Source organism: Alternaria arbusti (genome assembly GCF_024043155.1).
Source record: "Alternaria arbusti strain BMP 1465 chromosome Unknown scaffold_41, whole genome shotgun sequence".
Classification (NCBI taxonomy): domain Eukaryota; kingdom Fungi; phylum Ascomycota; class Dothideomycetes; order Pleosporales; family Pleosporaceae; genus Alternaria; species Alternaria arbusti.
The window spans coordinates 7,399-22,580 of NW_026249981.1; the positions used below are offsets into that span (position 1 = coordinate 7,399).

Here is a 15,182-nt window from a genome sequence, read left to right on the forward strand (position 1 = left end):
TTTTAGTATAAACTTTAAGTCTTATATACTCTTAGCTAGTATAATTCTTAATAGTAAAGTTATAGTTTACTTAGTTAATAATAAAGCTTTTATTAAGCTAGATTTCTTTATTAAGACTAATAGAAAAATAGTAGAAGCTAGTAACTAAATTCTTTTAGTAATTAGTATTAGTAGCTATATACTTTATTTTATTCTTAGTACTTTTAAAAAACTTAAAAAGGCTAATCTTATACTTACTAGCGTAAAGATTATTTCTAGATTTTATACTACTATTAACTTAGAGAAGCGTTTTAGAAATAGTAGTATATAGTATATAAGCTATAATTATATAATTAAAATAAAAACGCTAAAAGTGTCTATTATTCTTATAACTTTTAAGTAAGCTCTTAAAGCTCTTATTAAAGCTATCTAAAATAGAAAGATTACTAGTATAAGATATAGTAAGTATAATAAGTACGCTACTATTTATATATTTTAAAGAATCTCTTATTAGTTTTATAAGCTATTACTATAATCTTTTTTTAAGATATTATAAAATCTATTTAACTTTTCTATAAGCTATACGCTCAATAAATAAGCTCTAATTATTAAAAAGAATTATTTAAGTAAGCTATATAATTATAACCTAAAGAATAAGTTACTAGACTTTATAATAGAAGTTATTATAAGCTTTATAGCTATAGTAAAGCGCTACTATTAGTAGAAGATTATAAAAATCTATTAAGATAATAATACTACTACACTACCTTAGAAAGAGTACTTAAGATATTAGAAATAAGCTAAAAAAAAGAGAATTATAATTATAATACCTTTACTATATACTTATAAGCTTAATAGCTTAGTAAAGAGAGCTAGCTAAGAGCTTATTACTAAGTTAATTAAGATATATATAAGCGCTAATCTTCTAGCTAGACTTTAGCTAGTAATTATAAATATAGTAGTATAACTCTATAGAATAAGTTTATCATAGCTTTATAGCTACTTATTCTCTAATTAAGTATTATATAAGTAGTTTAGAAAGTACTTTTAATATTATTAGCTACTTAAGATTAAGTACTAAGCTACTAATCTTTACTTAGATTAGAGTAAAATCTATACTTATAGCTATTATATATATATACTTAATAGTAACTATATAGCTAAGAAGTACTATTAAAACTTTAAAGTTAAGCTTTATAGCTGTATAAGATATTTTATTAGCTATTAAGCCTCTAATATATATTATATATAAGTACTAGTAATTAATTAGGTAATTATAACTTATAATATAATTTTTAATAAGTAGAAGTTCTATTAAGGTAAGCGTAAAGAGAAGCTAACTAAAAATTAAGTAATTAAGTAAGTTAAAATACTTAATAATAGTAAGCTTATTAATTTAAGAAAGAAATTTAATATTTTACCTATTAATTAAATAGCAAGTATAGTAGAGCTATTAACTACTAAGTAGAATCTTAAAGATAATATAAGCTATAATTAAGATAATAAGAATAGTCTACCTATTACACTTAATTAAAGCTTTATAAATTTAATAAAGATAGAGTATAAAGCTGGTATTTTATTAGAAATTTATAATAATTAATAGCTTTCTACTAAGCTTACTACTTTAGAACTTACGCCTAAGCTAAACGTTTGGGAAATAAGTAATTAAAGTAATTATAAAGTTTCTAATAGTTAAAGAGTAGTATATACGCCTAAGAGAGCTAACTTATTAGAATCTAAAAGTAAGAAGCCTTTTTATGTAAATTAAAAGATTTAACTTTATTTATTAAGTTTACTTTAATAAACTCTAGTTTTATAGAAATAAATAAAAGATTTACTTAACTAAAGTAAGCGCTAAAAAGACTAAAAGATAGACTATTTAAATTAGTAGCCTTTTTCTAATAATTAATATAGCTATAAAATTAGCTAATAGCTAAGTTTTCTAAAATACGCTATAGTAGAAAAGTAGTAGATAAAGAGCCTAAGCGCGCTTTTTCTATAAATATCTACTAACTATTAAAATATTTTAAAAGTAAAAGTAAAAGCTTATATAGTCTAGTAATATACTAAGAGATAATAGTATAAGTAGCGTAAATATAGTAATTATAAGCTTGGCTAATAAGTAAGCTTAGATTAACTTTTATAAGACCTACTTTTCTAGTCTTTAAGAAAACTAGAATAATTAAGCTAGCTATAAGACTATAAACTTTATTATTATAGCTACTACGCTTAGTAAGTATAAGCTAAAAGCTACTTACTAATACTATAATAATCTTTAAGAGCTACTTAGGTTTTAGAAATAACTAATCTAGTATCTAATATATACGCTTTTTAAAGATACCTTTAAAAGAAAGATTAATTAGCTAAGAAAGAAGAAAATGTAAATAAAAATTTATAAGTTATAAGTCTAAGATTAGCTACTTCTATTAAAATAAGTATAAACTTATAAGTATAATTAAAATAGCTATTTTCTTAAATATAAAGCTTAAATTATAGTTTATAGTAATCTCTAGAAAAAGAACTTAATTAACTTTACTTATATAGTAACTCTTACTATAAAGTTCTTTTACACTATAATAGTAATTACTACTTAAAGTAAATTAGAGATTAAATAGTTTAATATTATAAGAGTATTTCTTAATATAAAGATTATAGTAAAGAATCTAGTAATCTATAAGATACTAGATAGCTTTAAAGAGCTAGAATTATATATATAGCTTAACTACACGCTCTATAAATTATAAAACTCTCTACTATTATAGTATAAGAAGTTCTTAAAAATACTAAGATTTATTAGTATAATAGCTTTTTAAGAAAAGCTATACTTCTTCTTTAATTAAGAATATAAAATTCTTATTCGCTTCTATATTAATAATATTTTAGTACTTTATTATAAAAATATAAAGTAATAAGTAATAGCTATATAAGCTAAGATCTTTAGTAAGTATAAGATTTAAGATTAGAAAGATATAGAGTAGTTTCTTAGTATTTATATAATTAAAAACTAATATTTAAGTACTATTATACTTATTTATAATATATATATAGATAAGATATTTAAGAAGTTTAAGCTTAAAGATAGATTTTTTTTTCTTTAACGCCTTTACTATTAAAGAAGCTAATTAAGAATACTAGAAAAGTAACTAAACTTAAGATAAAAAAATACTAAAAAATAGTTAGCTCTATACTTTATATAGTAATTATACTCTAACTAGATATAGTATATACTATTTTAAAGCTTTTATACTTTTTTATAAATCTAAGTAATAAGTATAAAAAGACTATAAAGTAAGTAATTATATATCTCTACTATACTTACTATAATATAATCTAGTATAGTAACTATAATAGACTTAATTTAATAATTACTAGAGATATATTCTTTACTAATAATCTAAAGACTTACTAATTATTTTATAAATATATTACTATACTATATAAAGGCGTAATCTTTTAGAAAGCTACTAAGTAAAGTATAGTTACTACTTTTACTACTAAAGTAAAGCTACTAAGTAAAGTATAGTTACTACTTTTACTACTAAAGTAAAGCTACTTACTTTTAAGTATACTACTAAGAAAGCTATAGCGCTTAAGCGCTTTTTTAAAAAGCTAGTACTTAATTTTAAAGAACTTTAGATAGTGTAGTATAATAATTAGTAAACTATTAAGCTAGTTATTAAAAATAATAAGTATATTACTACTTAGCTTAGATATATTAATATCTAATATATATAGCTATAGTAGAAATATACTAAAGAATTATTTAAAGTTAACTATTTAAAGACTATAATTATACTTATAAATAAATTAACTAAATTACTTATTTAGTAATAGTTTAAGAAGTTTAAATAGCTACTTAACTTATAAAATTTATAATATATAATTCTTAAGAAGTAGATAGAGTAAAAAGATCTTTATTTAAACTACTACTATAAAAGTTAATTATACTTAAGCTAGATCTTAGTTACTCTAAATTATGCTGAGTTATAAAGAAGTAATTACTAATAATTAATATAAGTATTAATAGCTAAATTACTAAACCTTTTCTTTAGATAAACTTATATAACTACTAATCTACTAACTACTATAGTTATAATCTCTTTAATTATAACTTTTAAAATTATACTTATTAAACTTATCTTTATTAGCTTAGCTATTTTTATAGTTTTTAACCTAAGCTTATAGATAAGTAGTCTTAGTAGTATAAGTTTATATATAAATCTTAAGCGCTAGATACTTATACTCTATATATATATATTTTTTTTTAATATTTAGTCTTAGCTAGCTAATAATATATATATTAGTAAAATCTACTACTTAAAATACTAAATATTAAGAAATTAGACTAGTAATTATAAAGCTAAGAATTATAATACTAAGTCTAGAAATCTTACTACTAAGAAATTATACTAGTAATTATAAAGCTAAGAATTATAATACTAAGTCTAGAAATCTTACTACTAAGACTAAGAATCTTACTACTAAAACTAAGAGTTTTACTACTAAGAGTAATAATACTTATACTAATTATACTACTAATTCTAAGGTTACTAATTTTTAAAATATAAAGCCTAAGACTAAAACGCTAGTAGCTACTACTACTAAAATAAACTCTAATAATAATATTTTAAGTATTATAATAATAGATTAAAAACTATAAGTAAATAACTCTAAGTAGAAATTATAGGTAAAGATATTTAACTACTACCTATATTAATTTCTTTTATTTTCTTACTTAATATTATAGACTTACTATAAGTACTATATTAATTAGAGTTATTAAAATTTATAAGTAGAGTAGTTTTTAAGCTTTTCTTATCTAAGAACTTAGAAGTTCTATCTAATAGTTTAGATAGAGTTTTAGAACTACTTTTAGTCTTTTTTTTTTACTTCTTATAAGTATAAAGATTTTAATAAAGCTACTTATAATAATTGAAATTTTATCTATACTTTAGCGCTATTATTAAGTTAGTAAAGAATTAAAAGAGATAAAAGAAAAAATTATAAACTTACTTTAGATCTATAGTAATCTACTATACCTTTATATTACTTTTATATATTCTTATTATATAAATAGTAATTATAAAAGTTATAAAAGAAATAATATATAATCTTATAAAAATACTTAAAATAACTTAACTTCTAGAATATTATTAAAAAGTTATTTATAAATATAATACTTATACTAAGAATATTAAGAAGCGTTATAGTTAGATATTACTCTAATTTACTTACGTAGATAACTAGTATATAGTAAGTATTAATAATTCTAGAAAGTTTTAAACTAAAAAGCCTTACTTTAGAATTTTTTATTAAAGTAACTATAATAATAATTATAACCTTTACTTAGAAAATCTTACTACTCTTAACTTTATATACTTTAGTTCTTAATATAATTAGATTACTAAGAGCTAGACTTCTAAGCTTAGAAAGTATTATTATCTATAAAGATACTACTTTAAAAATTATACTTAATAGTCTTTTAGACATTTTTATTATTAAAGTTATTAAACTAAAAGTACTTATAACTTAAGTAGAAACTATTAATATATAACTTTAAGTACTTATAACGCTTAGCTTAATTTTTATAAAAATTAGTATTAAAGTTATTAGTTATTACAAAGCTTTAATTTAGTTAACTATTAGAATTTATAAAGCTTTAAGTTAATTAAGTATTAAAAGTCTAGTTACTTTATTAAAAGCTACTAGAGAATAAGTTATTTACTACTATTATTCTAGAAGAGAGAGGTAGAAATTCTATAGCTATTTAGAGTTATTTATATAGAAAAAGTTAAGCGCTTAACTATAGAGTAGCTATCTATAAAGTATTAATGAGTAAAGCGCTATTATATAAAGCGCTATTACGCTAAGTACTAGCTTATATATTATAATTACTACTACTAGAGATATTATAGTTAAAGCGTAGAACGCTATTATAGTAGAAGCTAAAGTACTAACGTTTATAGCTATTATTAAATTTAAAAGTTAGATTATTAAACTAAATTATAATAGTTAGCTATTAATTTAAGTATAAAAGTAAGAACTTACTTTTATAATAGAGAGAATAAAAAAGTAAGTAACGTAAAGAATTAGATATAAAACTTAAGAGCGCTAAAACTTAAAAGCTAAAAATCTTTAGTAAATAAGTTAATTAGATAAGTAGCTTATTATCTTAAAAGCTTAAGCGTTTTAATAAAATAGAAATATAGATAACTATAGTAAAAAAAAGAAGAATTAGAAAACTTATTATTATTAATAAAGTCTCTAATTTTAGCCTAAGTACGTACTTATATAAGTAGCTAGTATAGACTATTAAGCTATTAATTCTACTATAAACTTTACTTAGAAGAGATTAGAAGCCTAGATCTTACTATTAAATTTTTTTTTTACTAGTTAAATACCTAAATTCTTATAGCTATTAGCTTAATTTTAAGCTATTATAGGCTAATTTCTAACTTAATAAAGTTAATTTCTAGACTATTAAGCTATATTTTAATAAGTAAAAGCTTACTATAATTAGTATTAAGTATAATTAAACGCTTATTTAGGCTATAACCTACTACTATACTTTAGATTTTTAAGCCTAAACTTTACTAAAGTATACTAATTATAGTAAATTTAATAAAATTAATCTTAGTAAAGTAGATTTATACTCTTACTACTTTAAAAAGTATATTAAAGTTAGAAAGTAGTTATAATTATATAATTTTAAATACGTAATTCTTTAGCTTTTAGGTATATAGCTAGAGATTTTATTCTAACTTTCTTTAGTAGTATAATAATTATAATATACTTAAATATCTTTAATTATTAATTATCTCTAGCTTTGATAGCTTTTTATTTAATTTATAGCTAATTATTATCTTACTAGAATAGAACTTTAAAATACTTTATATTAAATTCTACTAAATTAAGCTTTACTATTTATAGATTAAAATTTATTAATCCTATTTAATATATTTATAAATATATCTAGATATTAAGTAATACTTATTATATCTAACTATAATATATTTCTATTAGTGCTTAGATAATATCATAATAAATAGAAGCTATTTTCTTTATCTCTTACTTTATTTACATAACTCTAATACTCTTTTATATTTCTTTTTAGATAAATTTACTAAGAATACTAAGTTTAAACTTAAATATACTCTTATTAGTATAAACTAATAGACTCTAAATAACAATATTTACTAAAGTAATTTTCATTTTTAATATAGGCTAGAGCTTAGATAGTGTTAATTTAGCAATTCTTAAAGCTTATATATTAGTGTCTTACTATTGATCTTTACTTTTTATACTAACTTTTACTTTTTTATTTAATATAGTATATACAATATTTTTATATATAGATAGTTATTTCTTAATAGTAATACTTTTAAATAAAGTATAGAATTTAAAATATATAAAAGAATAAAGATAAGAAGATATACTCTTCTATTAATTAAGATATTCTTTTAGTATAGAAACTAATTCAATAAAAATATAGTTTAAAATAATCTAATAATAATTTAAAAGTAGAATATCTTTTAATAGGCTTTTCTAGAACTATCTATCTTATTTTAATATTATCTTCTATATATACTCTTCAGTTATTTATACTTATATAGAATTAAGAACTATTATATATATTTTTTATTAAAATTACTTAATTAGTTTAATTCTTATATATAATTCTAATAATATAAACTCTTTAATATAATAGAAATAGTAGAAATCTTTTTTCTTTAATTTTAATATAATAGATTTAGATATATATATATATAAAGCTAGAAGATAAAATATATCTATATGTATATTTACTATACTCTATATTAGCTAATTATTCTACGTAAAGTTTAAAAAATAGAAGGTAGTAGTATTACTTTCTATATAGCTTATATTATAAGGTTTTTAGCTACTTAATATAAATACTAGTAGGTTATATAGTATTTACTTTAGAAAGAAGTTTAGTTTTCTCTTTTTAGTAAAGCTTAATAGTAAAAACCTTACTTAGGTTTTAGATTCTCTAAAGCTTTTATTTATAAAGTTTTCTTCTAAACTACTTATAAATTCTTAGCTAAGATTTTTAGTTAGACAAAGTGTAAGGCAAATTATTAGAGAGAAGCGATGCGTTTCTTACTTAGCTAGCTAGCGTTCTACAGCAAACTATAGAATGTGCGTCTACTTCGCGAACCTCCAGCTGTTCACAACCCCCGTGCGCTCCTTCTCTGCGACCAATGCCTTGTTCTTCTTACTACACCACCATTTCGTCACCAAACATAGCACTATAGTCAAGCCACATCCAGCGATGATGCAGCCGCCCCCGGTCTCGTACCTCGGCTCCTGATTCCTCAAGAAGAAATACGGCGTGAACCAATGACTAACACTTGACACGCAGTTTGCGATAGCAATGAGTGCCGCCCTTTTCGTTCGTGGTCGCGGCACAACGGTGGTCTCCCACGAAAGCTGGATATTCAAGCCTACGAACGGGCCACAGCAGAGCAATATCATGGAGAAATACCGTGCACCTGTGTTGAGAGTGCTGATCATAATGATTGCGCCAATCAGGGTAGTCGAAATAGCGCCGATGATGTGATAGCCATGCTCGAGCATGCGACCAGACGACCACGAGACGACGAGCGTCACAATGTAGGCGATGACGTATGGTGGAGCTTGGACAAGGTAAGTCTCGACCTTTCCAAAGCCAAGGGTGTCCATGATGGATGGGAAAAAGTCCTTGAACGACTGGGCGATAATCAGGGAGAAGTGGATGCCAGCAAACAGCCACGTGAACGGGTCACGAATCGCCTGCATTAGGCCGCCGATGTAGTCGCCTTCGTCATCCTCCGTCACGCATCCGGAAGATACGGATTGTCGGTATTGCGCCATCTGCTGCTCTTCTGGAGTGAAGTAGTACGTTCCAGTGTTGTTAGGGAAGTTTGGCAGAAGCCAAAACCCAGGGATGGCAACCATGATAGACACGATACCCTCGAGCAAGAGGAACCACTGCCACGCGTGTAAACCCGCAATGTTGTCCATGTTGGTCAAGATGCCTGCTGCAAGGAGACCAGAGAAGACATTTGATACGATGTTTCCCGCGTGCCAGATAGCCATGCGCAAAGGGCTCTCTTGCTTTGTATACCAGCTTGACGTCATGAGCGCCACGACCGGGAGGAACGGGCCTTCGGTGAACCCTACGAGGAAACGACAAAGCATAAAGTGCCAGGGTCGGGTGCAAGCAGGCATGCATATCGTGACGGAGGACCACGCGAGCATGATGCATGGCATCCAGATACGAGGCTTCTGCTTGGACATGATGATGTTGGCTGGCACCTGTGAGATAATGTATCCCACGTAGAAGAGCGAGATGCCAGCAGACCACTCCACATCCGTCATGTGGATATCATGCTGCATACCAGCAAGACGTGCATTTGAGACGTTGATGCGGTCGAGGTAGCTGTCGAACGTTAGTCTATGTGCTTCCGCGCCACAGTAGCTTGGAAGCTGCCTTACTTCATCAAGAGCATTAAGGTGATGATAAGCAGAAACTTCCAGTCAAGCTTCTTCAGAACAGCCTTGTTCAGCCTGTCAAGCTCATCTTTGGTCTTCCCTCGCAGCAGAGGGTAGTGTTGAAGGAAAGTCTCGGCTTCCGAAAGTCCAGCATCCTCCACCTTGATGACTTCACAACTCCTCTTCAACGATTTATCGTCGCTAGTCATGGAGGCGGTCGCGGGAATCGAGAATAGATGGATGGCGGATTTGAAGGAGGAAAGGCCCGAGCAGTGCGGTGTAAAGCAACGACTCTTCGAAGGCAGCGGCTTCTTTATACCTGGCTACATGGGTTATCTTCTTCCAAATGTCGATGTAGTAAGTATCTGCCAATGCGCACTGCCGTCCTTCATGGTCTCGCTATAGCATCCTGTTTGGCTTCAACGACGTCCAGCGTGCGGGGATGGTTTGTGCCGTCCATGCCTTCCCCGGACCCCAGACGCGCTATGCTCCGCGCGCCTGCGCGATGTATGTGGAGTCAACGATTCCGGTGGTCGCCCGATGTGCGTGACATCTCGGTGGCCGTCCGAGGATTGCGCTACGCGTCGGTGGTCGCCCGTAGCGTCTCGTGGAAGCGGGGCAAGAAGAAACGCCTGAACGCGGACGCAGCTGGCAGGGGCGAGCGAGCGCTTCATAGACCCTGCATGACTCAGGCACGGCACGCGGCTGACACACGTCCGCCTCGCCACCCCCCCTCCCCCATTATCCATCGTCAACATCGACAACGCTGACGACCGGGCGCTAAGTGCGCTGATGCTCGGCGCTTCGGTCATGCTCCGAAGGCATCACGGTGACCGGCTACGGCCGCTGGCATACACTACTATGTTGGGTAAGCTCGTTCTACAGGACCTCGGGGGTTTGCATTCACGTACATATGACAGTCGGTATTGCTACAACAAGGACTCTCGTATAGCTCAAAGTCTATCCAATCTCCTCTTGTTGAATCATCCACCCAACATCACAGCTCGATAACACCCGCAAACATGGCGGAACTCACTCTTCACAACTCAATCCGGGAGAAGATGCTCCGCGATGAGGTAGCCTACACGCTGTCCGTGAAGCTGGTTCGCAGCGTTGAGCTTCCGATGATGGCGAAGACCGCGGGATTTGATGGTATTCTCATCGACATGGAGCACTCAACCTTTGACTTGGACACGACCAGTACGTTCTCTCCTCGGCGCCCCGCCCCTCTCCATAAACCTCCAAGCTAACGTAGGATAGGTCAGATATGTATTGCAGCTCTCTACGCTGGCATTTCACCCATAGTCCGCGTCCCATCCAAAGACCCCTTCTTCGTCTCTCGAGTACTTGACGGAGGTGCCATGGGCGTTATAGTCCCCCACATCCGCTCTGTACAAGACGCCAAAGATGTGGTAGCCGCTGCCAAATTCCAGCCCCTTGGGCAACGCTCCTCAACGAACAACATGCCACAATTTCAGTACCGACACCTCGCCGCCAAAGCAATGAGTCCTGTGTGCAATCGCGAAACCCTTGTCATTCCCATGGTAGAGACGCTTGAAGCAGTCGAATGTGTTGAAGAGCTAGCCGCCATTGAAGGCGTTGACAGTCTACTGATCGGCACCAATGACATGTGCGCCGAGCTGGGTATTCCAGGACAATACGAGAGCCCGCAGCTACTTGAAGTGTATGAGAAGACGATTGAAGCCTGCAAGAAGCACGGCAAATGGGTTGGCGTAGGAGGCCTGCACTCAAGATTAGACCTTGTGGAGAAGTTCTGCAAGATGGGCGCGCGATGGGTTATGGCGGCGACAGATGGACCGCTGCTACTCGGTGGAGCTACGAAGCGAGCAGGCGAGATGGCACAACTGAACGCAAGGGTCAAGAGTTCTACTGAGGACATCCAGCCTGAGACGAACGGAGCCACTATCGCGTCAACCAACGGAATCATCGATGCATTAAAAGAAAAGGCTAGTGTGACAGTGGAAGAATTAAAGATGAACGATCACGTCCATGGGCATGGGGACGTATTAGCAAGCTCTTAGATGTCGACATCTTGTATCACATAACAGAATGTCGGATTACATATTTAATCTGGATTTACTCAACCATGATGACTAGTATCGAATGCGCGATAATTGGATGTAAAGCGTTCGCCCGTAAAACGGTCCTGACTGTGAGACCCGAGACGCGCTAGCTTCCGATTTGGTATCCGGTACCTCGGTTCCTTCACCACTTCGAAACCACCATCTTTGAAAATAGGGACTAACTCTACTATCATTCACCAACATGATAAACCTGCAATCGCAAGCCTGCGAAAGATGCTGGAAGCGGAAACAGAAGGTTGGTTGTCGCTCCTTCTTCGCGCATAACTGACAGCACGTCAAGTCTGCTCGATGCCTGTTTCTCTCCATGATTTGCGATCAAATCCGCACACCAGATCACTGCAGTTTCATCATACCCTCAAAAGACTAACCTAGTACCTAGTGCTCTCGAGATACTCCGACGTGTCAGCAATGTCGCGCCGCCGCATCGCAATGCGTGCAACGTCGCCTTGGCTCCGTAATCGACGCTTCGGATCCATCTTCCGTCTCATACATTGAGTCTTTGAAGTCGAGAATTGCTGCTCTGGAAGCCAGGAGCAACCGGCATTCTGACATGCAGCACGAGGTCACGAACGATCAAGAGTCACTGGATCAGCCTTTGAATAGCAATCTGTCCACGTCTAGCGATCCTCACGGGCCAAATGCTGGGATGATAGACTCATCGGTAGTCGAGCCCGGGTCAAGCAACGGCTTACACCATACAATGCACGAAGCCAATTACTTGAGTCTTAGTGCAATGGCAGAGCCGACAGACCGACAGCCATTTTCGAACCAGGGACTTTCTTTCTCGACGTTATTTCTTGCCGCGGCAACTATAGGCAACACCAACCCGAGCAGCCCGATCGGAACCAACACATCACTTTCTGGGCCTATGGCAGAATTTCGTAACGAGCTTTTCTCCCAGGGCAGTAAACTAGATGGTGCTCAGGCGGCTGAAGCGTTCAGACGGTTTGTCAAAGTAGCTCCCACAACCTTTCCCGCCATGACGCGCAGCGAGCTCGAAGACTTGTACAGTATCGTCGTAACGGCCGAGCGAGATACAAACATTGGCATAATGACGAACGAGTCGCCAGAGAAGATCCTACTTGTCAGACTAGGCATTGCACTCGGCTTCCTGCTATCGCCAAATCACAGCTTCGCGGTAGTCTTGATATCTGAGCTAATAACAACGGCCTCGCAACTCATGCCACGCATACTCAGTCAGTCCAACGACTTGGCAGTCGTGCAGTGTCTCACAGCCCTTGCCATATGTTCACTATACACAACATATTGCGGATCGTCCTGGCATCTACTTGGACTGGCTATGACACGCTGCATCTCTGCGGGTATGCACACGTCTCGCGTCTCGGATGTAAGTTCGGATAGCGAGAGTAAGAGGCAAAATGGAAGAGCGTTCTGGACGTTGTACATCCTGGACACTCACCTCAGTACGGCTATGGACCGGCCATTTTGTCTCAACGATGGCAATATCATGATGTCGCCACCAGCTTCACCACAGCCTGCAGGTACAGACGCGGAAGTGATCGCCCTGCGATGTTTGATCCAACATGCGCAGCTCTTGCGCTCGATTCGAAAACATACCGAGGAAGACCTGCTTTGCCATTTCGTCAATCTATGCCACTGGAGAGAGACATTGCCGAGAGCACTATCAGCAGGTGGTCTGCTGAACGACCAATTGTATGCCCGTGGTCTCGTAGAACTGCTGAAGTGTCCGAGCTTCGCACAGGACCCAGGGCGAGACATGATGTTGGGCCGCATCGAGGAACACTTCGTCGGGTATGCGACATCCATCGAACATCAGCTCACCAGTCAGGAGCTAGCGCCAGGAGCTCTCGATGGATATCTGATATTCTTTATCGGTGTATTCACCGCATCGCAGCCGCCTACCCAGGAGCGACAAAAATGCGTGCTTCAATGCCTGGGCAGTCTCACTATACTCTCGATGCACTACACTGCCTTCCAGGGCTTTCGGAACATACTTGTCGCAATGCAGTCTCGACCGACCTCAACAGAAAGTCTCAAGAGCCTAGTGAGCGCGTCTGAGATCGCGATATCATGCCATGTACAGCGGCTCATCGTCGGCAGTGTATGAGCGGGCAAAGCCAACCACAGCCGGCCAACGCCCAAATCCTATTGAGACAATCTTGCCGCTTACGTCGTTTGCGCTGCTAGATCTAGTTCCGATGTGCTGAAATCATGGTGCGCGGTGTTCCAAGCCGACAAGGCAGGGTGGCACCGAAAAGACATTGGTGAGGGGTCGTTTCGCTCGGGCAGTCGGACACCCCCCGAAGCTAGCGCTGCGGCCCCTTCGGTGGTCGTCCGATGAGCTCTGTTGATCCGCGCATGACCAATTCGCCGTATACCGACACGGCATTGGCTTCTGCATCAGATGCAGATGGGGAGTCTCGTTCTAACGCCCGGCGTGTGGGTAATGCGGCTATCCACATACATCTAGGTACACATCACCTTGGGTGTGGCTGCCATATACCATCAAGACGCGCAGTCCGACGTTACTTTGGACTCCATACTCCTCCCACAAACCCATTACAGTCGATTGTTTCACGTCATAGCTGTCATCATGGCTCCTGCACTCATCGAGTCAGAGCACACCTTCCCCGCTTCGTCACCGTCCAACGGGTTAGACAAGGCTATTGTTTACCTGCTCGATACATTACACCCCGAAGCTACGAAACGCGCCCAGTCGCTGTTCAATGCGATACTACCTTCAGACCCCAAGCATTCGGAATGGAGAGAAAAGGCCGAATACCTCGTCATTCGCGGATCATACCTTACCGCAGAAGACGTCGAAGCATACAAGAACCTCAAAGCCATCGGCAAACAGGGCGTTGGAATCGACAAGATTGATGGCGAGGCCTGCAGAGCGCGCGGTATAAAGATCTTCAACACGCCCGGAGTAAATGCGCAGGCTGTCGCGGAGACGGTCCTTACGCTCACGATGTCTGTGGCTCGCGAGGTTGGTCGCATAACAGCGCTGCAAAGTGCCGGGTTTAGCGTGCCGAAAGAGACCTGCTCGGGTTTGATCATCAACAAGAAGATAATCGGGATTGTGGGTATGGGGAACATTGGCCGAAAGGTCGCGCAAATCTTCCAAGGCGGATTAGGGTGTCGCATCGTAGCATACGACCCACTACTGCCAAATGATGCTTGGGAAGATATTCCGCATACCCGAGCAGCGACCTTGGAAGAAGTCCTTCAAGCCTCGGATGTGGTAACACTACACGTTCCTCTGATACCCCAAACCAGGGGTCTCATATCGTATGAACAATTCAAGATCATGAAGCCCACTTCGATCTTGATCAACGCAGCCAGAGGCGGAATTGTGCATGAGGCCGATCTCGAACGCGCTTTGAGAGAAGGTCTGATTTGGGGAGCGGGTCTGGACTGCCATGAGCATGAGCCTCCGACCAAAGAGATCTATGGTAGTTTGTGGGAAACGGGACGGGTCGTGAGCACTCCGCACGTAGGTGCTGCAACGGCCGAGACGCAGATGGAGACTGCGATGGCGGCAGTGGATCGATTGTATGACTATATCCAGACTGTCCGAGCGATCTAGCTAGAGTGCTGCTCACTGAAGCGTCACCGGAC

General features: G+C 35.2%; 3 protein-coding genes across 3 annotated transcripts; 2 read left to right on the top strand and 1 right to left on the bottom strand.

Annotated features, from left to right (window-relative positions):
* Positions 1–8,145: 8,145 nt before the first annotated feature.
* J4E86_011691 (uncharacterized protein) lies at positions 8,146–9,683 on the bottom strand (the record flags this gene model as incomplete). Its single annotated transcript, XM_051452181.1, has 2 exons — positions 8,146–9,421; positions 9,478–9,683. 2 exons carry the CDS (start codon positions 9,681–9,683, stop codon positions 8,146–8,148), a joined length of 1,482 nt encoding a protein of 493 aa, XP_051296631.1.
* An 813-nt stretch (positions 9,684–10,496) lies between these two features.
* On the top strand, positions 10,497–11,516 carry J4E86_011692 (uncharacterized protein; the record flags this gene model as incomplete). Its single annotated transcript, XM_051452182.1, has 2 exons — positions 10,497–10,674; positions 10,735–11,516. The coding sequence occupies 2 exons, from the start codon at positions 10,497–10,499 to the stop codon at positions 11,514–11,516; spliced, it is 960 nt and encodes a 319-aa protein (XP_051296632.1).
* A 2,638-nt stretch (positions 11,517–14,154) lies between these two features.
* On the top strand, positions 14,155–15,150 carry J4E86_011693 (uncharacterized protein; the record flags this gene model as incomplete). The annotated part of the gene is made up of 1 exon (XM_051452183.1): positions 14,155–15,150. One exon carries the CDS (start codon positions 14,155–14,157, stop codon positions 15,148–15,150), a length of 996 nt encoding a protein of 331 aa, XP_051296633.1.
* Between the last annotated feature and the right edge of the window lie 32 nt (positions 15,151–15,182).